The 26,505-nt window shown below is 36.5% G+C and overlaps 1 protein-coding gene across 2 annotated transcripts in view; it reads left to right on the forward strand.

Annotated features, from left to right (window-relative positions):
* LOC107015538 (beta-taxilin) overlaps window positions 1-24,865 on the forward strand; it is a 40,546-nt gene extending 15,681 nt beyond the window's left edge. For both annotated transcript variants that reach the window (XM_015215850.2, XM_015215851.2), the window contains exons 4-11: window positions 427-494; window positions 1,488-1,565; window positions 9,988-10,052; window positions 19,471-19,537; window positions 19,670-19,852; window positions 21,783-21,839; window positions 22,295-22,390; window positions 24,461-24,865. In XM_015215850.2, the coding sequence (XP_015071336.1) occupies window positions 427-494; window positions 1,488-1,565; window positions 9,988-10,052; window positions 19,471-19,537; window positions 19,670-19,852; window positions 21,783-21,839; window positions 22,295-22,390; window positions 24,461-24,595 (749 nt within the window). In that variant the 3' untranslated portion in view covers window positions 24,596-24,865. The remainder of the gene's footprint in view (window positions 1-426; window positions 495-1,487; window positions 1,566-9,987; window positions 10,053-19,470; window positions 19,538-19,669; window positions 19,853-21,782; window positions 21,840-22,294; window positions 22,391-24,460) is intronic.
* The last annotated feature ends 1,640 nt before the right edge of the window (window positions 24,866-26,505 follow it).

Below are 26,505 nucleotides of genomic sequence, written 5' to 3' on the forward strand. Positions count from 1 at the left end.
AATTCCATCTCTATTCCATCATGTTAAGACATCTTTAATGCTTCTGGGCATTATTAATCTATTTTACCTTAGGTTGATAAAGATGTTCTACAGTTAATCTTCCCATTTACAGTGTAATTAAAGATGGCTAATTGTCTCTGCCAGTTCACCACAGAGGTAACACCGGGAGCATTTCTTTTAATTTAGCTATCATGCAGATACATAGTCTGTAGACTAAAAGTTTTTTCTATTTTGCAATTCAATAGAAATCTTTATTCTTGGTTCCACATTTTATGGTTTATTTCACATTTGGGAGACTTGTTTGGTGCTCTAAAGCGGATAGGTTTTGAAGAACATGTACCTTGTTGGAGGCAAAACCAACCCACCAAGGCGCCTGCTTATGAACTGGCATAAGAACTACTGACATCTTTCGTTCATTTAATTCAGCTATTGCTGTTCGGGATAAACTGGAGTCATTGTGCCGTGAGTTGCAGCGCCAAAACAAAGTATTAATGGTAAGGTCTATTCCATATTCAATAAAGTTTCTGTATATTCTTAGCCCCTATGCAAGGAATTGCTGCACCAAAACCTCACATCCAGCCTTAGTGGTACAAGAGGAATCTCTTCTTAGGTGGACATACACCATTTAATTGGTGGATCTTAGTCCTAGTAATTTAGTAATTGCCAAGAGCATCAATGACTTGCTCTTTTACTTAGCGTATACAATTCCTTTGGCACATACTCTGACATTAGTTTGTCATCTTAAAGTCTCTGTTACCTTTTTTCTCCTTAACAACTTGCTGTCTAGAAGCCCAAGTCCAAAGAAATTTTCTGAGTTGTTATTTGTAACAGTGAATACTAGTAACTAAGCATACAGCCCAATGTCAGACTGCTTTCCTGAATTAGGTTGAGATGATAAATACAGTTCAACAGGGTTATTGTCATTAATTGGCCGTCTCTCTTCTTGTCATAGTTAGTGTCCCCAATTTCCATTTAACAGTGAGTGCTCTAATTGACTGTTATCTAGATTATCATCTTTTAATTAGATGACATTAGAGATGGCCAGTCCTTTTTTCATATATTTTTTTTAAGTTTGTAACTTGTTTGATTTTCAGTTCTCAAGGTTGTTATCATTTACGTCTTGAAATTCTTGAACGCTCATTATAACTCCCTTTTTCCATAAGGATGGCCTTTTTCTCAATTTTCATATTTTGATGGATAAAATCTGTGTCAAGTAGAGTGGAAGTTGTGTTATCGTGCCATTTATTCTGGGATGAAGTCATGGCTTTTTATGAGGCGTGTTTATTGGTTGTTTGTATGTTTCATTGCTATGCCACCTACATTACATAGCAGGCTGTTGCTATATTGTCTTTTTACACTTTTTGCTTCGCTTATAGGTGATGAATTAATAATATATTATTACTCTGCAGTTTATGTTGTTTTTTTGTGTATTTCCCTTGATTCTAAGTTTCTATGACGTTAAGTTGTCTGCTTTCTGTAATTTGCAGGAAGAATGCAAACGGGTGTCATCCGAGGGTCAAAATCTGAGGCTGGATCTTTCGAACAAGTTTCAAGATGCAATTAAGGTCTGAAAATTTACTGTTCTGAGAAGACCTATCTTCTGAAGGGTTGGCAAGTATTTGTATATGTGTCCTTCTTTTTCAAGTCGACAGTGGTCATTTGCTCTTAGCCTTATCCTACGCATTATATTATTTTGTGTAGTTTGTGGAGACCAATGAAGAAAATCTGAGTAAATTTTGTATTTTTTAAGGACTTCCCTGAAAAACACACAGTAAAAGGTTGAAAAGGCTTTGTCTCTTATCTATCATCATCAAGCAATTCCCTCTAACTTTGTGTTTTTGGTTTGGTAGGAGATGTTAGGTCTCTCTTACAGAGTCTTCCTGTATTGTTTGATGAAGGTTCTATCGTTCTGCTTGTTACATAGTTCGTCTTCTAATGTTCTTCATCTGCCTCCAGCTGGCTTAACTACTAGGTACCATCATAGCTTTTCTTTCATGTGAAAAGAAGACAATTATGATAGGATAAGCTGGAAATGCGACTAGATCTGTGATATAAAGCCAAATGTGATATAAAGTCAAATATTATGCAGAATTTTGCCTTTAACCTCCCGTAGTGTATCTCTAAGTCGAATTAATGCAGATACAGATACAGTAGTTGTATTAGACATATATATGGGAACACATAAAACTTTCAAAGTTAGGTGGAAATTACGAATTGGATACAATTGTAAAAGATAACTTCAAACCAAAACACACATTCCACAAACCATAAGTACTAACTAAACATCCAAGATACTGTCAGATATCAAATGTCAACATAGCACCACCTAAGCCAACATAATGTCTAACACCAAAATTTCTGCAAATCTGTAACTATATTTTTTGATAAGGTAAATAATTTTATTAATGAAGGGGAAACCCTGTATACAAGCTGTATGCCATAAAGTGGAGAACCTATATACCAAAATATGGTTCTCTAACAAAGAAACCCAATCTTCTCCATATAATTGGGGACCTCATGGGTTTGCCAAAAAGAAACTAAAATCAAGAGGCTACTTTGCAAAATTACAAAATCCTAGACAACTTCAAATGCTCCCCAATTTCGTTCTTTTCATCTCACTCACATGATAACTAATGAAGAAATACCCCATTCCGTTTGACTTTGCTTCCCTCTTGTTAGAATAGAAATATGTATATACAATCCTACTTAGAATAGGACTAGGAATAGTAGTAGGAATAGAAATAGGAATATGCAGCACTTATAGCAAGTGAGTGTGTGGACACCAGAGTCGAAGGAGATGATCCAGGAATTATGTGCAAGCTGGACATAGAGAAGGCTTATGATCATGTCAATTGGGGCTTCCTAATAATGATTCTAAAACAAATGGGTTTTGGGGATAAATGGCTGAAGTGGATCGATTATTGCATGAAAACTGTTAAGTTCTCCATTTTAGTTAATGGAAAACCTGTTGGTTTTTCCCCGTCAGAAAGGGGTCCAAGGCAGGGAGACTCACTCTCTCCTTTCCTTTTCATCCTAGCCATGGAGGGCTATAATAGTATGATGAGAGTAGCTACCCAAAACAATTGGTTAAAAGGCTTCAAGATTTGCAACTATTCAGGAAGGGAAATGCAGATGTTGCATCTGCTTTATGCAGATGACACAATTATTTTCTGTGAAGCCAAGGCTGAACAGGTTGCCATTATAAGAATGACTTTGGTGGTTTTTGAAGCAGTCTCGGGTTTCTCAGTAAATTGGAGGAAAAGCAGCATCTTTCCTATTAAAGAAGTCACTCAACTTCAGAGCCTAGCGAGGATATTGGGGTGTAAAGTAGAATATCTTCCCACTACTTACTTGGCTATGCCATTTGGGCACATCATAAAGAGCTAGAAATTTGGGACGGCATAATTGAAAAGAGAGAGAAGAAATTGACTGATTGAAAGTTCAGTATATCTCTTTGGGAGGGAGAGTCACTTTAATAAACTCTGTGTTGGACTCTCTTCCAACTTATGTTATGTCTTTATTCCCTATGCCTACTAAAGTGAAAGAAAGACTTGACAAACTAAGAAGAGATTTCTTGTGGACAGGGGTAAAGAAGGGAGGGTTTGCATTTAGTCATGTGGTAGAATGCACAGTTACATAAACAATCTGGTGGACTTTGAATCAGAAACTTGGGTATGCCATTTGGGCACATCATAAAGAGCTAGAAATTTGGGACGGCATAATTGAAAAGAGAGAAGAAATTGGCCAATTGGAAAGTTCAGTATATCTCTTTGGGAGGGAGAGTCACTTTAATAAACTCTGTGTTGGACTCTCTTCCAACTTATGTTGTGTCTTTATTCCCTATGCCTACTAAAGTGAAAGAAAGACTTGACAAACTAAGAAGAGATTTCTTGTGGAAAGGGGTAAAGAAGGGAGGGTTTGCATTTAGTCATGTGGTAGAATGCACAGTTACATAAACAATCAGGTGGACTTGGAATCAGAAACTTGGGGCTGCAGATAGATGTCTCTTGTCAAAATGGCTACGGAGGTTCAACACTGAGGAAGAAGCACTGTGGAGGGAGGTGATAGCCAACAAATATGGGTTGAATGGAAATTGGGTCTCCAACTCTGTAAATAGCACTTATGGGGTGTCAGCTTGGAGAACAATAAGAAATTTGTGGCCTGATCTAAGTAGAAACATAGTCTACAAGGTAGGAAATGGGACGAAAATCCTATTCTAGAAAGAGAATTGGAATGGAAATGAGGCACTGATGGTCTTATTTCCTGACCTATTCTCCTTGTGTACCATTCTGGAAAAAACAGTGGCTGATGTATGGTCTACTCACTGTAGGAATATTGTGTTTAGAAGGCACTTAAATGACTGGGAGATTGGGAGAGTGGCTGAAGTATTACATGTTCTCAATGGTTTTAATGGGTTATCAGCAGATAAAGATTCTATCATATGGAAACACTCTAGAGATGGAAGACTTTCTGTTAACAAGCTATATATTAAGGAGGTGAAGGAGCATCCAGGTGGCAAGCTTGTCCCTGGAAGCAGATTTGGAGGAACAAGGTGCCAACCAAGGTAAAGTGTTTCTTTGGTTGGTTTCCAGAAGAGCATGTTCCACTCATGAGAAACTGAAAAGGAGGGGTTTCTATATTGCCTCTTGGTGCTCTCTCTATAATGAGGCTGAGGAAACCAACAACCATCTGTTCCTCCATTGTAAAGTGACAACACAATTGTGGAACCTTTTATTTGGGACTAACACATACATAATGGATTATGCCTGAGTATACAACAGATCTACTTAGTTGTTGGATCAGCAGAGGGGGGAGAAAATCTAAGAAAAAGTGGAGTATAATACTATCATGCATTTGGTGGTGTATTTGGAAAGAAAGAAATAGCAGATGCTATGATAACAAAGCAAATGCAATCGAGAAAGTCGAATGGAACTGCTTGACTACATTTTATTTTTGGTGTAAAGAAGAAGGGATAGAAGAACCTGCATAAATTTTGGATTTTATAGGCTCTTTGTAATCTATTAGCCTTTTTGTTTTTTCTCTTGTTGGAAACCATTTTTTGGAGGTCTCCAGCATATCCTTAATGCTTACTCATACAACATTACCTTTATAAAAATAAAAGAAATGGGAATGTAATATATAGTTTCCTACTTGATCATGGATTATATTGCAGTGTCTATAAAATGGTCTCTATGTAAATATGTAGATACACAATTCAATAATATTCTTCTTGCGTATTCGTCATGTGGTATCATAGCCTCTACGATCTTGTATAAATAGAAAAAGAACTTCCGCTGCCAGCGGGCGGCTATTACCTATATATGCCGACCGTCTAACCAATAATTCTGTTAGCAAAAGTTCGGTCGCAGTGTATCTTTTCAGTGACTATTTTCTCATATCTAATTTGGGTAGTATCGCGCCATTTTCTTTATCAATTTTTTTTTAAAAAAGTATCGGGCTATTTTCTCAGTGACTACTTTCTTATATTCGATTTGCATAGTACTTTGCTATCTTTCTGGTGACTACTTTTTCATATATGATTTGTGTAGCACCATGACATCTTTTGAGTGACTACTTTCTCATATTATATCCAATTTGCGTAGCACCGTGCATCTTTTCGATGACTACTTTCTCATATTTGATCTGCATAGCACCGTGCATCTCCATGAATACCTTCTTATATTTAATTTGCAGTACCGTGGATTTTTTTGAACTACTTTCTCATATCTGTGTTGCATAGCATCGTGTCTTTCCGGTGACTCCTCAAATTTTATTGGCGTAGCTCCGTTCGTCTTTCTAGTGACTCCTCAAATTTGATTTGCGTGGGGCCCTGCCATGGGTTTGGAGGTGAAGGAGCATCTAGGTGGCAAGCTTGTCCTTGGAAGTAGATTTGGAGGAACAAGGTGCTAACCAAGGTAAAGTGTTTCTCTTGGTTGGTTACCAGAAGAGCATGTTCCACTCATGAGAAACTGAAAAGGAGGGGTTTCTATATTGCCTCTTGGTACTCTCTCTATAATGAGGCTGAGGAAATAAACAACCATCTGTTCCTCCATTGTAAAGTGACAACACAATTGTGGAACCTTTTATTTGGGTTAACACATACATAATGGATTATGCCTGAGTATACAACAGATCTACTTAGTTGTTGGATCAGCAGAGGGGGAGAAAATCTAAGAAAAAGTGGAGTATAATACCATCATGCATTTGGTGGTGTATTTGGAAAGAAAGAAATAGCAGATGCTATGATAACAAAGCAAATTCAATAGAGAAAGTCGAATGGAACTGCTTGACTACATTTTATTTTTGGTGTAAAGAAGAAGCGATAGAAGAACCTGCTTGACTACTTTTTATTTTTGGTGTAAAGAAGAAGGGATAGAAGAATTTTTTATTTGCGTAGCATTGTGTCAATCCGTCTCTACTCATGCTGGACACACTAGTTTGACGAGTGTCCATTCCCCCATAATTTCCAACTCCATTACAGTAAATTCTCCATGTGGAATTGGGTATGCTGCTTGACTGCCTGAATGCAGGTGCATCAAGGAAACCATTTGTCCAAGTATTTAGGGTGTTAACAGTTTCATTTAGTGGAAATTAGTCGGCACACAGGGAGAGATAGAAGATTGTCCCGGCCTGCATTTGGTGGACTATTTGGCCGGAAAGGAATCAGCGTTGTTTTTAAAACAAGAGCTGCTCTATGGAGAAGATGAAGCTGAATTGTTTAGCTCTTTCCTATTTTTGGTGTAAACATGAATATCCTCATGAACATGAGGATACCCCTAGTATCTTAGAACCAGTAAAATTACCCGCGCTTTGCACGGGAATTTAATATCACAGAGTATAAAAAGAAAAATACACAAAACCTATCAGTCACTAAAGCTAAATTACTATATTATCTTACATAAAAGTGGTGTCACTGTGCCGCTCAACATGAGTAAAATACTCAAATATTTAATACTAAAAACGAAGAAGAGCTTCAGAATTTTCATTGTTTTGAAATGAGAGGAAATCTCTCTATCTATAGACAACAAATGACAACAAATGGTAGTATGAACAAATATTTATTGTTCCTTATCAGAAAGGTTACAACTATTTAGAAAAGTTTCAACTGTTCAAAACGGTCACAACCTTTAATAAAAGTCACAATTTTTCATAAAAGTCGCAACTCTTCATTAAAGTCGCAACTTTTCATACAAGTCACAACTTTTCATAAAAGTCAGAATTTTTCATAAAAGTCGAAGTTTTCATAAAAGTCACAACTTTTTGTTAATGTCCCAACTTTTCATGATAGGGGAAAGCTAGTTTTGTAAATAAATAAATTAAAAGTGAATTCTGGTTTGTAGTGGCGCCACGTAGGCGGGCCTAAGGTTCTCTTTTATATATACATATATATGATATGATTTTTAAGGAGTTCATAGGAAAACAACAACACTTCTATATTTCTGATTATAAGTATTAGTGGATTACGTCCCGAGTATTCCTTTGTTTATAATACAAGTTACCTTTTCTCAAAAAAAAAGTTTCATTTAGCGTAAGGTCATCACTCTGAATAGTTTTCTGACCTTGCCTAGCAAATAGTTTGAGGCTGGTGCTTGGCTTTCTCTTTTGCCAGGTCCACCTTATTCAGGGTTTAGAATGTGACATGCCCAGTCCAATAGGTTGCCTTGATTGTGCTGTGCATGCGCGCGTTGACATCCTATACTTGATCTGATTGAACAACCTTTTGGGATCAGGTGGGAAAAAAGGTGTGTTGATGTAGCTCGCATACATCCCTGAGGAAGTGATAAGCAGTTCTACCTTCTTGCACCTGGATTTTGACTACTTGATTAAGAAGGTTAAACTTCTTAGATAGTAGCATCACTAACCTAGTTATGCGTTCCTGCTGAGTTTTCAGTTGAAGTGGTAATCTATTTTTTTGATGACCGGAAGTGTTAATCTAATTGTAGAACTGTGTTCTTTAAAGCCTTAAAGGCGTTTTTGTGACTCACTTAGAAAGTGAAGTTGAGTGCTGCATAGGTTGGTAGCTGTACTTTGCTTATGCAGCACTTAAGTGCAGGCACAAGAAGCTAATGCATGCACCTAACTACTGTTTAAAAACATAACTATATTAAATTATGAGGCCAGTACTCTTATCTGAATTTGGTGGCATCATATATGATATATAGATGGGAAACACTATATTAAATCATTAATCATTAAGATGATGTCATAGATGAATCTGTTAGTGTAGGAATTGATTACATGGTATATAAGACCTAGTCACTAAATCTGAAATGGAAATTTGAAATTATGTTTTAATACGAATCAGAAATTCTAAATGTTTGTTTAAACTTGATCAACATGGTTTTTACTTTAAAATTAAATTAGTTGTTTTTGCAGTTTAAAGTATTTTCTCCTTGATGACACTGCATAGAATGTCTTGGGTGTCATCTTCTTTTCTACTAAGTCTTGATGAACAGTTTGAGAGTGATTGAAACTTTGAGTTCACAAGCCCTTCACTTTGGTGTTCTATATCATTGCTTTTTTGTGGGTTGGGGAGGGGGGGAGGGGAGCAGTGAGCAGTGGTTTCAGAGGCCAGGTTTCTGTTTTTGATTGATATAGTGCCTACCCATTAATAAAGCTCAGCTCCTATGTATGAACAAGGATTGATTTTACTTCCCCACCTAGCTACTCTAGGTTAACTAAATGCTTTGGCCTCTATTAAATGCTTTTCCCCAAACTGCCTTCATGATCCCACAATTTTTTCAAGAATAAAGTTGTGTTGGTCTCTATCCTGACTGTATTCTTGACTTCGTAACCATTAGCTAAATTTAGTCAAAAGTATTCTTTGAATCCCGTTTAAATTTGTTTGTCTTAGAGACTGTTTGGATTGACTTAAAAAACTTGCTTTTAAATCAAAAATAAAAAGTCAAACGTAAATGAATTTCAAGTCAAAAATAAAAAGTAGGGGGAGACCTACTTTTGGTTTTTGACTTATTTTAAGTTATTTTTACCTTGTCAAACACTTCCTAACTTATTTTTAAGATTTCATGTGTCAAATTCTTCCAGAAGTCAAAAACTGACTTAAAAGTAGGTTTTACCAACTTTTAAGACAATCCAAACACCCTCTTACTTTGTAGTCATTTCAAAGGAATGTCTCAGAGGACATTTTAGTACATTCTACATATCTTTATCTTAAGACCACAAGATTCAAAAGGTTTCTTTATTTTTTTAGAACTCCGTGGCTGAGCCAAGTCAAAACCAAATAAACAAGTCGAAGCAAAGGGAATACTAGTTTGCAAAAATCTTAGTAATTATATTGTAAACTAATAATTATCTTCACAAGAACATGCAAATGCGCCACCGCTGCTTGCTGAAGGAAATCATTGCTTAGCTTTGTGGAAACACTTTGTTTTTCTAGATGTTTTTGCCAATTTAAGTTTAATGCGTGTCATAGTATTTGTCTCTTCATTGTTATTACGCTGAATAGTTAAGATGTGACATCATGAGTCCTTTTTGCTAAGCTACTACTTTTGTAACTATTTGGCGTCTCCTTGATGCTAGCAGTGAAATCAATTACTTCACAAAAAAAGAAGGTGACATCATGAGCATTGTGCAAACGTCTGAGTTTTGGTTATCTTTGTGCGGAGAGCCTCACTCTCTTCGTTATTGTGTTCTGATGTTTGTTGGAGTAATGTTGTGCTGCATACTGACAAATTCTTGTATTGTTTATCCTCCAAGAATTAAAAACAATTTTTTCTTTACCAACGCCATGCTTCCTACCCGTACATTGAATCCTAAAACAAGGAAGAAAATAAATTATCGAACCCAAAGATAGAAACTGTTAGCTCATTTCATAAACAAGGATTGATCTTTGTGTGGTTGGCATGGCTTTGGAAAATATACACTTCTTGAAACTGAAATTCGTAATATGTTTGTTTTTTGCCTCTTAAGTGTGGATCAGCTTGAATTGTTGTATGATAGTTCTTTCCTGATTTTCTTCCTACTTAGGACGTAAGCAGCAAGCTGGAAGAACAAAAAGATGAATGTCTATTGCAGTTGAAGGAGAATGAGATGTAAGATTTCAGTATTTATTAATCATGTTGTAGTAACACTTTAATATCATGTTTTTGGTTATATCCTGCAATGATAAATATGAGGCACACCATAAAAGGAATGGTGCGGAATAAAGCATATGGCTTGACATGGATGGGAAATTAGAATAGTAGTAGATTGTCTGATTGAAATTATGGATGATTTGATCATAATGGGATTAGGAGGGGTTGTAACTAAGGCAATTTGAGAGCATTTAATCAGTTTAGATGCCATACTTAATGGATTTGGGGGATGACTTGTAATTCAAAACATAGAGTTTAAAAGAAAGCGTTGGAATGGTCGAAACAATGGGATCAAATTTGAATCAATAGATTTCCATGACGGACTACACAATTGAGCATCATCAATCTTCACCCATTCGCCCTTATCAGTTTTAGCATTATCCTTGGCCTGTGTAACCAAGTGATCTTGAACACCTTGTCCCTTGCACCATAGCCGATGTTTTGGGAAGCGAGAAGCAGAAAAAACGACACGGGCTTGCTTCGCAGAAGTGAGAAGTGTGAAGCGAAGCATTAACTTTTTTCTATATAAAGCGGTATTTAGTATAAAATAAAAAAATATTAAATAACTAAATAGAGGTAACATATTTCCAGATTAAAAAGTAAGTTGGTAGTCGATACTCCTCATAAGATATAACATATAAAGCAAATACATGGCCAAATCACGAAGGATCAAACTCCTATTCTTCATTGTGACATTGAATAAGAAAATACAACTTACTACAAGCAAAATAGAAGAGTAACTCAGTAACAGAGTAGCAAAAAAACTAAGGAAAAGAAATATTGAGACAGAACAGAGCAGCACCAGCAAAACAAAAAAAGAAAAAAGAGCAGAGGATAGTATTACGAATAGAGCAACAGTAACTCGGTCACAGAACAACAATAAAACAAAGGAAAAAAAAATATAGAGACATAACATAGCAGCAGCCACCAAAACGAAGAAAGAAAAAAAAACAGAGCAGCAGTGACCAAAGAGAAGAGAAAAAAACAGAGCAGCAGTCGACCAAAGAGAAGAAGAGAATTAACCTGTAGAGTGTAGCAGCAGTCCCTTAAAGAGGGAAAATAATTGGAAAGGGGTTGCCCCAGTATACTTACAAAAATTAAAGAAAAAACCTAACAGAAATTTTTGAAAAAACCCTAACTAGCGCTTATCTCTTTGTATTTTTTTATTTTTTTTAATAAAGGTAAAATTGTATTCCTCAGCAATGAGGGTATGCTGGCAACCATCAAAAAGATTTACATCAGTGACCCAAAAAAGACCAACTCAAGAAATTGCTACTAAACTCATAAAGCAGAGAAAAAATTTAAAATCTGTACAGCATCCTCTATATCCTCCTCTTTACACCAAATAGAAAGAATTCATACAACACCATTTGATCTTTTGCACTGATTCTGCGGTAGTTTCAACTTTCAATACACCTCTTGTTTTTTTCTCTCCAAATAGTCCACCATATACAAGAGGGTATCATGTCCCACCATTTTTTCTGGCTCTTACTCCCCCCTCTTTTCACCCAACAACTAAAAGGTCTGCAATGTGTTCTGACATTGTCCAGTTTGTGTGTGTTCTGTTTAGAAAAATGGCTCATAATTTAGCAGTGACTTTGCAATGGAGGAATAGATGGCTATTATTAGTCTCATTTGTCTGATTACACAGTAAACCAGGAAGCTATTTCAAAGCCTCTTCTCTGTAGCTTCGCATGAGTTAGGCATGCCCTTTTAGCCACTAGCCATGAGAAACAGCTCACTTTAGTTGAAAATTTATTTTTCCATACCTTACTCCCATGGTCCAGAGATTTCCCCGGAAAGTTCCTTCACATTCCTATTGTACAGTCTGCTGACTGACAACATACCATCATGATTGTTTTTCCAAATCATTATATCAACTTCCAGATGTGCCCTTGAAATCATCTAGTGTTTCTAGCATCTCGGCTACTGTCCCTATCTCCCGATTATTTAGTAACCTTCTGAAGCTGAAACTCCACCCTTGTTCAGATCGTACCTAATTTACCATTGCATCTGGAGAAGAGCTGAGGATATATATATCTGAATAGGTAGACATCAAGGAGTTCAGACAAATCCAGTGATCCAAAGAAGCCTGGTCCCATTCCCCAGTTTGTATCTAATATTGTGTTGTAGTTGACTCTATATATTTCTGATAGTTCTCTACACTGAGACACCATAAGGGATAGTCACCATATCGAAAAGCCATGGGCTATTCTGGCCGTACTTGTTACTGATAACTTCCTTCCAAAGTGCTTGATCCTCTCTTCTGAACCTCCACAACCATTTTACCAATAAGCACTTGTTGTGTAGCCCCAAGTTTCTTACCCTAAGGGCATCTCCAACCCTGCACTTTATTTTACTCTCCAAATATATAGTTTTCTATTTTTTCAGACAATCAACTCCAACCCAATTCTCCATTTTACTCTCTAAAAAAGAATCTTATTCTCTCTCCTCAATATTATATTATTATTTCTATTTCAATTTCATTTTCTAATTTCATAATATAATCAGTTCTTTCTTTTTTCAAAATAATCACCCTATATAATTTTTGTGTAATATAAAACTATTATTTTTTTAAAAGTCTTTATTTTGTATAAAATTATATTTTATTCTAAATTTTAAAGAACAACTATGAATAATTGAAAAAAGAAATCAGCAAGCACAACCGCAATCACAAACACAACAATTCTCTAGATCATACACTATTTTTTTCGAATATTGTTAAACTTAAAAGATAACCTACCGGATTACTTAATTATTGTTGTGATTTTATAGATCATTATGTTATGTATTGTATTGTTATCTTTTATTTAAATCATTATGTCATGTATTATATTTTTAAATTAAAATTTTCATTTTATCATTTAAATTTCGTGCATTCTTCATAGTGAAAATCAATAATGATAATAATATCAAATTATCTCTCAAAGTGACAAAAATTAAAAAAATATATATTTAAAATATTGTTAATTCGGGATGAAGGTAGTATCTACTAAATAATATATTTTTGAAGATGTTATATTATATTTAATAAGAATTACGAACATTAGAAATTTAATTTAGCGTTATATGACAAATAAAATGTTAGTTGCAAATAGTAGAAATAACATTAAAATAATGAAAAAGTGAAATAGAGAGGTGAATAATTTGGAGAACTACTATTCACCTCTCTATAAATAAAGAATAGAGTGCTTTTTAGAGAGTGGTTGGAGACCCAATTCTCTATTTTACTCTCCAAATATAGAGAATGAAGAGTAAAATAGAATGGGATTGGAGATGGTCTAACCCCCCCCTGCCCCCCCCCCCCTTCTACTCAGCAAAGCATTTGCCATTTGACAAGATGTATTCTTCTTTTACCTTCCTTGATTCCTGACCAAAGAAAATCACTCCTTAATTTTTCAAGTCTTTCTTCCACTTTGGCCAGCATAGGGAATAGTACAGAGTTATGGTTCTCCCACCGAAGGATAGATATTGAGATTTACAGTTTGCCAGCTTCTTCTCAATTTTTTTCAATTATACCATCCCATATCACTAGCTCTTTATGATCAATTACCAATTTCAAAAAAATATCACTAGCTCTTTATGGTTGTTTCGAAGTGGCATACCTAGGTAAACAGTTGGGAGTTTTTCAATTCTGCACCCCAAAATGTTTGTTAAGGTCTGGATTGTGTAACCTCTTTGTTGGGATATATACAATTCTTCCTCCAATTGACTGCCAAGCCTGAGACCACCTCAAAGACTACCAATATCATTCTGACAGTTCTAATTTTTTCCTCAACTCCACAAAATATGATAGTGTCGTCAGCATAAAGCAAGTGATAAATCTGCATATCCACCCTTGAGAAACTGCCTACTTTGAATCCTTGCAACAATGAGTTTTTAGTAGCCCCCCTCATCATACTATCGAATCCTTCCATGTTATAATGAAAAGGAAAGGGGACACAGGTCTCCCTGAGGGAAGAAACCAGTAGGTTCTCCATTTATCAGAATGGAGAACCTAATAGTTTTTATACATACCTCAATCCATCTCAACCACCTCTCACCAAACCCCATTTTTTAATCATATTGAGCAAAAACTTTAGTTGACATGATCATATGCCTTCTCAATGTCTAGCTTGCACACAATTTGATTTCTTCTAGCACTTCTTCTCCTCGAACTATCTTTGTAACCAATCCTTCGGTATCAGTCAACTCTTTTTCAATTGAGTTTATTCTTTTGTATCTGTGGCCATCCTATGGAAGTACTTGGTGTTCTTGTCTCCATGTTTGAGCCATTGAATTCTTGACATTTGTCTTCAAGCTATCTCCTCATTCCTGGAAACTTCATCAAACTCCCTAGAAAAACGAACTTCTTGAATTTCCAAACCAGCAATTTGATTGAGTATCTCTTCCTTCTTTTGTTTCAAATTGACTCTGTTCGCTTACTCATTGTTTCAACTTTCCTTTCAGTAACTTCAGTTTGGAAGCTGAGACAAAAGAGGGGGTCCCATTTACTGAGAAGGAGCACCACCAATCGTTTATCTTCTCTTGAAACCTTGTAATTGCGTCCACCATTATTCAAACTTGAAATAAGATTTCTTCAAGTTTAGCTTCCCGCAAGTAGCAACACTGGATTGTGATCAGACTCTAGTCTCGGTAGAAGACTCTCTGATTTGTGAGGAAAAGTCGTCCCAATGATGAGAGTAAAGAAGTCTATCCAATCTAGAAGCAGTCGAGTGGTTTTCACCCCTTCTCCAGGTGTACAATCCTCCATATAAAAGAGGGTCAATTAGCTCCATTTCATTTATCCAATCTGTGAAGTCAGACATAGCCCCCTGTTGACCTCTGTCCACTTGATCTCTCCGTGGGGTATCTTGTCACATTGAAATCCCCACCAAGGACCTGTGCATGTGTTCTTTAGATTGATTAGATCCCTCCACAACTCCCTTCTGATGACTTTGTTACAGTCAGCATAAATTGAACTAAGGAGCCAACTTAAGTTTGTATTAATGCCTTCAAATCTTCATGTGATTATTTGCCTAGAAGTATCCACCAATTCACCTTTCCACATTCTCCTGTCCCATAGCACTGCTATACTCCCTCTTCTCCCTACAACCTCTCCCAGCCATCGGTTGAACCACAATTGTTTGATCAATTGTGTATCTGCTCCTGTCAAATTTGTTTCCACTAGCACGTATATATCTGCACACCACTGTTGAAGTAGGCTCCGAATTAGTGTATGTTTGGATTGACTTATTATAGGTGCTTTTAAGCTTAAATAGCTTTTAAACAGTTTTGAAGTGTCTGGGTAAAGTTAAAAAGTGCTTATAAGCACTTATTTTTAAAGCCAAAATAACAAAAATAAGTCAAAAACCATAAGTTAGAAATCCTAACTTATGGATTTTGGCTTATAAGTCATAAGCCAAAAGCCAATCCAAACAGGTCCTTAATCTTCTTTTATTCTCATTGTAACATTCCATGTTACAACTTTAAACATTGATCACTTGAAGTTGTTTTTCTCCCCCTACTTCTCGGTTCGCCATCTTTAAAATTCACATTAAAAGTCAAATTCCTCACTTCCCTTGGGATGATATTGGAGTTATTGCCATTTATGTGTTTCTCCATATTTTGCTGGAAGAATTCCCTCTTTTCATCAATTTTCAGAAATAATTCAAAAGGAGTCTTATCACATCCTTCGAAGGCAGCACCAAATAATCTGCTAGTCTAAGGACATTTGCTTGCACCCATAAAGAAACTCTGTCATGAATGGCTTCCTCTGACAGAGAGTCATCACTGGCAATATGAAGAGGCTAGTCCAAAAATTCCAACTGGTCCTTGGAGGGTCTCCTGTGTAAACTTATTGATCATACCTTGTATTCACCCTTTTCTTGCAATCTAAGGGAAGTATTGTCTCCTCCACATACTCTGAAGGATCAACTGCACGCTGCATGTCGATTCAATTGTGATGTTGTTCGGTGGATAAGGATTCTGAGTCGCTCTCATGAGTTCTTCAAGCTCTGTAGAAGATGTCATGAAATTCTCCATATAGATTCTGCTGTTGAAAATATCCCCGATAAAAGGCTCTGTAAAATAGGTCATTGTAGCTTCCCAACCCCACTACACTTTGAACAAGATAAAAATTGACCCGGACTCTCTACCAGGGCTTCCACATACCTTTTTCCAAATGAATTTTCACAAGTCACATGCCCACATTTATCCAGCGGTACAAGACCCCTATTATGATTGACTTCTGGACGAAGCTCTCTTTGCCTTCCCTTAATATCTCTTGCATCTCTATTGTAAGTCTCCCTCTACAGAGTACTTCCCCATAAGTCAAACCGCTGACATATCGATCAGAGTGTTTCTCCCCCTTCTTTTTTTTAATCTTGCCGGAGCTTCACACATACTGGTAGCATCTCCATCTTCAATCTCAATTTCCGTCGGAATTTTCTCCCTAGAACCCTTAACACTGATTCTAGCCCATAGGAGATGTTTCTTTAGGGTGGTTTCCTTCGTCTCCAACCACCCCCACATTGGTCACCCATTTGTTTCATCACCTTGTCTGTCCCGAGATGCAGAGGAAGACCTAAAATCCGAACCCAAAACCAATCAAACTTGAAGTCAGCTTGCGCCGTTCCTGCTTTGGGAGACCACCATTCCATCTGTAAATGGTTATTCTTTCTTCTCCACTTCCCCATAACAATATGCTCTGCTTCATTTCTTGATTGGAACTCGAAAAGAAACTGAATACCATTCAGGTCGTAAATGTTAACATTATGGATGCCTTTCCACGTTTGAATAACCCACCTTCTGACTTCGTTCCGTGAGGGAATTTCGTCATCGTCTGGGAAGCTTCCCTCCAGACATCTGCTAAGGACCCCTTCTTCTTCACAGAGTGTCTCCTTCTGATTTTCTGCTCTCCTATCAGATATGGCCCTCCATTTTCTCCTTTGAATGACCTCCTTGTAACTGTCCTCTTCCCTGAGCCTCATAAATGCAGAATTCCCTGTTTCTCAGTGACATGTCCTGCCTCCTGAATGATGAAGCTTTCAATTTTTTTGATAGGCCAGCCCAACCTTCATTAAAGATGTTTTCTGGCAGAATAATCACCAAACGTTCATGGCCATAAGCCACAATGATTGAGATGAACCTACCGTATTTATTGAACTTCAATGAGCAATAAATGTAGGTAAATGTCCTTGCATCTCCATGTCTTAAATGACTTGCCTTCAATGCCAGAAGCCTCCCCTAGCCTTTTGCATATCCATAATAAAGCATCCCTGCACAGCTTTATTTTCCTGATGTGTAAGTTTCACACTCTCCACCTACTCAAACCAGTTACCTTTTGTGTTTCTAGACTCAGTAATTGTATGATTTGACCCCAAGTCTGAAATATATTCTGTTATCCATGGGAAAGAAAGAATATGGAAGAAAAAAAAAGGAATTGGGTTTTCCACCAAAGGAAGTTCACCGGATTATGTCTTCCTAAGGACCGGAAGGGCCCCTAGGAAATTGTCTTGGGATAAGTGCCTGAGAGCTTTTCTAAAGTTGTTTTCTTGGTATTTGATAATGTTCTTATCTCATTTAAGCGAGCTTTTGGTCGCCTTTGCTCTAAGCGCGCTTATCTCTTTGCCTACTGAAGGGCTCACTTTTTCAGCAGCGCTTTGCTTTAGAGGATAAAAGTGCAGTGCTTGCGCCTCGGCTCGCTTCACGCTTTAAGTGCTCTTTTTGTCACATTTCACAACACAGACTATAACTGAAGAGAGGAGGACCAAGATAAATAGTTTGCACTACCTGTCAAAGGTTTTGTGGTGATGCCATGGTTTGGGTTGCTGGAACTCACAGGTTTACTGCTAAACATATCGGATCTGAGAGACATGAAAAATAGATCTATTAGTGTTAAAAATAAAGTAAATTCTGGGGAAAAAACCTGAAGAACAGATTTGGGAAACTGGAGAACTGCTTGCTATCTTGTCAGAAAAAGTTACTGGAAAAAAATGCCAGAAAAGTGGCTGAAGAAACAGCATAAGCCGCGAGGATTCTGATTGTAATGGTGATACTCATATATGCACAATACCCCCCCAAAAAGTGTTGGAGTCGCGAAACAGAGGAGGTTTTGCTGGAAAAAGAATTCTCCGCAATTTTGTTCTCTTATAATTCTTGTTTTCTCACTAAAAGAACTTCTGATACCATGTGAGAAGAGAAGAGTTTGAGAGAGAACTCCGTTTGATATTCCCATAAGCTATTGCGTTTAAATAGCTAAGTATACATGTCCTAAAAAGTGAAGGAAATCAATGCAAATTAATATCAAATCAAGCTAGAGTAAAACTAGGAGTAAATCAAGCTACCTACTATATTTACACATCTGCTATAGAATGTTCCTAGGATTCTAACAGTTTTCAAAAGCACATGTGGTGTGGTAATGGTATCTTCAGAGTTTCTTTTCCAACTATACGTGACATGTTTAAGAACAATATGATGATATTTCATGTCCGTAGAACACAATATCACTGCTTATTTGAATTGAGGCTCAAGAAGAAATCTACAAGTGGTGATAGATGCAATTCAATTTTTTTTGGGTATTACTCTGTAAGCAAAACATCACACTGTCAGAATATTACACTTGGTAATGGAACGCTAGTGGGAGAAAATTGTTCTCGGTGATATCTTACTAAGCAGGTTACTTTTAATAGAGGATACAAGTTTCAGACAACTTTTAGTTGGACTTCGAGAGTGACATGGGTCTATTTGTTCCCATGGTCGATGTTGGCTATAGTTAAAAATGTGATGCAGGTGGAAGATGTAAGCATGGGATGTAATCCCTTTTCCCTCTATGTGAGAATTTTGGAGGGGAAGTTATTATGGAAGAGCATTTGTATGAGTGAAAAATGATTTTGCTTACTTGAGAGCTTTTTATTGGATAAATTATTGGTGCTCAAGAGTCTCAATTAGTGCGTTCGATTAGGCATTATTTGTAGTAAATCATATATTGTTAAAAAATTTCTTCTCTTTTGTATACCACTTGTATACTGGGTATTCCAACATCGACAATATTATTACTTTATAAAAGAAGCACTGTGTTTGTCAATGTTCACACCAGGGTTTCTTTTTTTCTTAAAGAGTGGATGTTCTGTCATGAGTTGTCTTCTCAAGTCTAGTGTGATTTCCCTGTCAAAACAAGGTGCTTTTATCCTGCTTTATTCATACATACCATCGCCACTCTCCTTTGGACTGGCATGTGATACTTATGGCAATAATTTTTTGCTGTTAGTTGGGCTTAGTTGTGGAAAATTAACCAATTTTATGAATTGCTTGAACATAAAACTGGGGTCATTTTAGTGTAAGTTCATTTTAAGATTACCTTTTGAATACTTCTGTTTTCCTTTAATAACTGCAGGTTAAAGAGCAAGTTGAAGCAACTTGCAGATCAGTATACTCTCTCTGAACATCAATTTGCAAACAAGGTGATTCACATTTGCTCTTATTCAATTTCCTAGTAGTATTGAGATCATAAAATATCTTTGCGGATTTTAATATTTTTCTCCAAGGCTTTTCCTTTTTGATCAAGAGCCTGATGAATACCTTTCTCTTTGCAGATGAAGCAAAAGAGTCTTGAACTTCAGCTTGCTGATTTGAAAATTAAGCAACACGAGGAGAAATCACAGCAGGAACAGTCCCAGATGAAAATTTATGCTGACCAAGTGTCGCAATTACTGGCAACAGAGAAGAACTTACGGTTGCAATTGACTGCCGATGGAGAAAAGTTCCAGCAGTTCCAGGTTAGCCTGTTAGTCTTACTTACAATATTATATGTGTCAGTTGTGACATAACTTTCACGAAGTTTGTGCTTGTGGTATTAGCTTGCAGTTTCTATTGGTCTAGGCATTCTTCAAGACAATTTGTACTGCTTCAAAGAGTTTGCCACTCTATAAAGAGGTTTTTGATAAGGCGAATGATCACATATCTCTGGTTAAATTGCTTAGATCATTAGCTTTAGATATTGATCTTGGGGAATTGTATAGGTGACAAAATTTAAAAAAGTTCAAGAAACTTGAAGCAATCTAGTATCTTCTTTACTTCATCACCACAAGTTTTCATTCCTAGTTATCTTACCTCTCAAGTGGAATTCACAACCTTTTAGCATAAGAGTACATATGATACCAGAGAACTGCACACGTTAGTGAATAGCACTTCTGATATTTGGATCAAAGAAGTGTTCCTTTATTTTGTCTAATGTGATTGGATGGTATGCCCAGGATCATTGCTTCCTTTGTTTTGGTGGATTGGAAAGTTGAGGATTGTAGGTAGCTTTCACTTCGGGACTTTTTCCTTTCTGTTTTGTTTGGTATTCTCCCTGTACTACTCGTTTGGAACTTTTCCTCTTTTATTTGTTCGAGAAAGATCAGTTCTTCTCTTTTTGAGACTAGATAATTTTTACTTTCTCATTGCAATTGACATAGCTTCTTGTTGGTCCCACAGGATACAGAACAAATAGTTCAGTATAATGGTAGTTCTGCCATTTAATAAAATATGTAGTTTATATGTCAGAAGTCTTTCTTACAACACTGCATCCTATCAAACTATGTTAAATAAATTGGGACAGAGGGATCAACTTATTGAGAAATGGTTGTCCTTTTCTATCAAGCATTTAGAATTGTTTAGAGGGGCTGATATGAATGAAAAACCTAACCGGATTTGGTAATATTATTATAGACAAGAAAATAATAGAAAATTTTGAACGAAATGCCTTCTTGACTTCTGATAGCCAATTGATCATAGGTGATAAACCTGAAGAGGATTGTTTTTTTAGTATTTCCACATTCATCTTGAAGCCGCTTAAGCGAGGCTGGATGGTAGCACGATAGGCTGTGCCTTTGCCACAAACCTCAAGGATCTCCATGCTCTCCCTTTCCCATCCTTATGTCTTTCTCTTTGCTGAATTCCTTTTTTTCTCTTGGATTTGCTAATGGGTTTTTACTCTTCCCTCGCAACAGTATGGTTCTAATGAATGATGTTGGGGGTTTATGATGGCTTAGCATGGACTGAAAGTAGTGGTATTATTCCAATTTGTCACAGTGTATGACTATAGAATTCTGCTGTTTGTCCAATGAACAGATGACGCATCAAGCAAAAGCATGTCAAATCTACGAATAACAATCATCTTTGGGGCTTAAAAATCATTTTCTCTTGTTTGTTTTAGGAGAAAAACTTGTGTGAAGATTGCATTTTAAAAGTTTTCCCTATGATGTTTGTTTGTCAATTCTGAATCCTGTTGTGTGCATTCATCGAGTCTTCCATTCCACGAGTTCTAGTGACCTGCAATTTTACTTATTAACCAAATTATGGTGAAATACCATTATCACACCTCCCCTCCCCGCTACCCACCCAAAGGAAAAAACACTTGTTTAGTTCCAGTCCTCTTAGGCTTCCTCTTTTCACCATTTCAAACACAAGGTCAGAGAGAGATAATATGCACTTGGCTAGTGCTTGATAACGTAAGAGCTTCGTTGTAATGCTTATTTACATGGTTCTTTTTAGAGGTTTCAAATTACTGCAATAATGGGACAAAACTACAATTCAAAATCAGGATGGGAAGGATCTTTTGTTTTATCTCCTTTTATGTTTCTAAGCTAGCTGTTACTGGTTTTAATGTCATGAAAAGTTAGAACGTAGACCTTTAAAAGTAATTCTTCTGTGCTATTCTTGCAGGAAGCTTTGCTGAAGAGCAATGAGGTTTTTGAAACGTTTAAGCAAGATATTGAGAAGGTTTACTTCCATTTATTTGTTAAACTTCTTTTTCCAATTTCCCAGTGTTCTGTACTCTGTCCTGGTAAACTAGATGTAGTTATGCGTGCACAATTAGACTACTGTTTCAATCGATTAGTAGTGTTCAAGTTCCATCGCGAAGTGATCAATATATTGGTTAAAAATGACAAATGAAGAAGTGGAATCATCAGGTAACATGTTAACTCAAAGTTGAGATTATGTAAAGTAGTATTAGTTTATATTATTTTGAAATGTTGAAGGAAGGGAAGTTTTCCATTTTGGTAAAGGGATCAAATATTTTGAGATGGACCAAAGGGGAAAGGGAGTTAGGTTTATTGTGGCAGAAGGAGCAGTTTGCCTTCATGCTGTGGTTATTCTAACAAGTCAAGTACTATTTCTTTTTGGCCTACACTCACAATGTTATCCTTTTTGATGTTACGTGGTTCTGATTTTAGATGGCAAAATCATTAAAAGAACTCAAGAAGGAGAATGCTTTCTTGAAGGGCAAATGTGACAAGTCAGATGTTACTCTTATAGAACTTGCTGAGGAGGTAATCCTGTTATCTAATCAATTTAACTCTTTGATGGAAGGAAATGATTCAATTTCTCTTTAGTTGCATATTCTCTTTTAGTTGTTTACTCGTGATGCCGCAAAATTGGTGCCGCAGACAGATACACTGAACAGCAATGAACATAAGACACGCATGATAGACTATATTTCCCATGAATATTAAGTTTTATACTAACTTAAGATAATAAGTTGTTGTCTTTCTATGTCACAATTCTGGTTCTCAAACTCAATATTCCTTAACTTTAACGCTCCAAAAAAAGCAATCTATGATAGGTTTCCCAAAATACACATGCTTTAATCAAAAAACTTTGATAACTAAGTAATTCTTGAACACAGAAAGTTTTATAGGCTAGTCATGATCAGGATATCGAACCAAAAGTAAAGACGACAGGGAGTCATTAAGGTCTGAGTTGTTGTTCTGCATATATCTGTTTTGCTCCATATGCTTTGAAACCATTTTTACAAGGCATAAGGAAGAAAAACTTATCAAAACTGATCAGAAACGACTCAGTATCATCTATGAAGGTTTGTCTACACCAAAAATAGAGAAGTCTTAATGCAAATCAGTTTGATTTTCTGTAGTGAACTGCTAGTGTCTTAAAAAGATCTGGAATTTCTTTCTTTCCAGATTGTCCACCACATACAAGCTGAGACAATCCTCCATCTATCCTTGTCGGCAATTCCTGTTCCTGCCTCCTCCCAGCTAAAAAGAACCTCACTTATCTTCCCGGGCATTGTCCATGCTACGACTCTAAGGTTGGTACACATCCTCCATAGCTGATCTGTGACCTTGCAATGTAAGAATAGGTGGTTGACTGACTTAAATTTTTTCCACAAAGAAAACCATCTTGAACAAAGGGGGATCCTTCTCCTGCTAGATTATCATGGGTCAAAACAACTTCATGTGCTAATAACCACGTGAAAACAAGAAACCTTGAAAGGTATCTTCGCCTTCCAAAGAGCTATCCGTTGATTGTCTTGATTCAATTAACTTTTCAGCTACGCTTAATTCAACGAGTTTCCTACAGTCCTCTTTCCAGCATAGACAATCTGCACCCTCCTGTAAACCTTTGAAATCTGCCAGCACTTTTACAAGCTCAGTCAATGTATCCACTTCCCAGTCATTGAAATTCTTTCTGAGTTGTATGTTCCACCCCTTGAGGACCATGCATATACTACTGTCATCTGATGTTGCATAGACAGTACATAAACACCAGGATATATATATCTTTCAGACACCCCCTACCCAACATGTATCTTCCCAAAATGATGTTTTGTACCCATTGTTCACCTTTATGGAGGTGTGATTCCTCATAGAAGGCCATTATGCTTTTATGGACACTGTAGACCACCTCCACAAGTAGAGTGCACTTCATTAGTCATCCAACTGTTGTCTTCGCCATATTTTGCTATGATAATATCACTCAAATAGGATGAGGTCTCTTGTGAATATCTTTGTAAGAATCTTGTGAATATTCTATAGCATATGTAAATATAGTAGGTAGATTGATTACTTCTATTTCAATTAGGTATTGATATCCTTAACTTATTGTAGACGTGTCTATGCTTCTGTTCCGGTAGACATGGTACCAGAGCCTCGTTAAGGCCCCAAATATTTTTCTTGTCTGTCAGGAAAAATCGCTATTTTCAGAGATGTTGATCAAACCAACACCACCACGAGACTTGGACCACCGATGCGAGCAAAGCCCAGGCAGCTCTATAATTACCAGCAAACCTATTTGCATATCATCATAAAATAATAACAAATATCATGACTTGTAATATGCTTCTGACATCTATCTTCTGTCTATCTTATGTGGGTTGCTTGGCATCGAAACCATGAAGCTTGTTAGTCCTTGTTGCCCATGTCAATATTTGTTGTAGCACTTTGTGCATTGAATAGCTTGAATGATACTTTAGTTTCTCCAAAGCTGCTTCTTATAAATAAAGAGTGTCTATGTTGTTTTATCGCTTGATGCTCAAGTTATGTTTGCGTAATAGAACTTGTTTTTCTCAGTAGGAGCCTTAAAATATGTTGTTTTCTTTGCAGCGTGAATTCTTGAAGAAACAGTTGGAGAAAACAAGGAACCAGAAAGAGAAGCTAGAAGCATTGTGTAGATCGCTTCAAGCAGAAAGGAAAGCACATTTATTAGCTTCCAGCAACTCAGATTCAGTTAAAGCTTGAAGATTTCTTTATATTAAATCATACTTTGAAGGTTTTGGCTGCACATATTGAATCAAGAAACGATCCGTCTGATTTACTCTTTTTTTCTATTCTTGCTACTATTTCTATTTTTGTTGCAGGGAAGGAAACATTTCAATTTGTTACCACTAACCTGGTACCAAGTGACAATAGATTACCTAGAACCATCTTGTAGGGGAGAATGTTGTTTTCCTTGATTTACCAAGCGTATGTTGAATGAATCCGTTTAATCTCTCTGCTCATTTCTTTTAATTTTCAAGTTTGAGAAATCCTATTTTTTCCACCTTTCCATTGTTCATTGCTCATGTGCCTCCTTCTTATGCTCTTTTAAAGTTTTCAACAAAGCAGTCTTATCTGTGAAAACAACAATCTGTTTGTTGGAAAGTTTCTACAAAAATAAGCTTTTCCGGGAAGGAGATGTGATTTTCAACTTGAGTTTCCTTTTAACTTGCTAATTTCCGGAGAACGAAACAAAAATTGAATGTCCTTTCAAGAACCTACTTTTTTTGGTCTGGGTATGCTCAAGCATTGGGATTTCCTTGATCCATTCTCAAATTATATGCCATTACAAATTGTTTCTACATTAAGAATTAACTCATATGATAGGATGTAGTGTAACCACATAAAAACAAGTCATTTATTATGTTTAAAATAGTGTCAAGTAAAATGTATAAAATAATGACTGCCTGTTTCAATTGGTTTTAAAAAATAGCTTGTAAGTCAAAAAATAATAATTGGAGAGATGTCTACTTTTGCTTTCCAACTTATTTTAGGCTTTGTCATACTTTTGTAAGATGCAGAAAATGACTTAGGTGAACTAGAGTCTAACATGTTGTTTTTGATGTTTAAGGTCCTAGTAGGTTTATTATGTGTTAATGAGGTAGTGTCTAAGAGATTAGGTGCATTGGAAGTCAAATGTCAAGGGACGACTAATACGTTCGACGACAAAGTCGCCTATGTGCCTCATATGTGGTTTTATGTGTTATTGAGATTTGTCAAAAAATGATTTAATGTAGGTATGATCAACTTTTAAGTCAATTCAAATGATAACCCGACATATCAATGTAACTCTTTGATGGAAGGAAATGATTCAATTTCTCTTTAGTTGCATATTCTCTTTTTAGTTGTTTACTCGTGATGCCGCAAAACTGGTGCCGCAGACAGATACACTCAACAGCAAAGAACATAAGACACGGAGGATAGACTAGATTTCCCATAAATATTAAGTTTTATACCTACTTAAGATAATAAGTTGTTGTCTTTCTATGTCACAATTCTCGTTCTCAAACTCAATATTCCTTAACTTTAACGCTCCAAATAAAGCAATTTATGATAAGTTTCCTAAAATACACATGTTTTACTCAAAAAACTTTTATAACTAAGTAATTCTTAAACACAGAAAAGTTTTATAGGAAAGCCATGATCAGGATATCGAACCAAAAGTAAAGACGACAGGGAGTCATTAAGGTCTGAGTTGTTGTTATGCATATATCTGTTTTGCTCCACATGCTTTGAAACCATTTTTACAAGGCATAAGGAAGAAAAACAGATCAGAAACGACTCAGTATCATCCATGAAGGTTTGTCTACACCAAAAATAGAGAAGTCTTAATGCAAATCAGTTTGATTTTCTGTACTGAACTGCTAGTGTCTTAAAAGGAGCTGGAATTTCTTTCTTTCCAGATTGTCCACCATATACAAGCTGAGACAATCCTCCATCTATCCTTGTCGGCAATTCCTGTTCCTGCCTCCTCCCAGCTAAAAAGAACCTCAGTTATCTTCTCGGGCATTGTCCATGCTACGACTCTAAGGTTGGTACACATCCACCATAGCTGATCTGTAACCTTGCAATGTAAGAATAGGTGGTTGACTGACTTAATTTTTTTCCCACAA

The sequence above is a fragment of the Solanum pennellii genome, chromosome 4 (assembly GCF_001406875.1).
Source record: "Solanum pennellii chromosome 4, SPENNV200".
NCBI lineage: Eukaryota > Viridiplantae > Streptophyta > Magnoliopsida > Solanales > Solanaceae > Solanum > Solanum pennellii.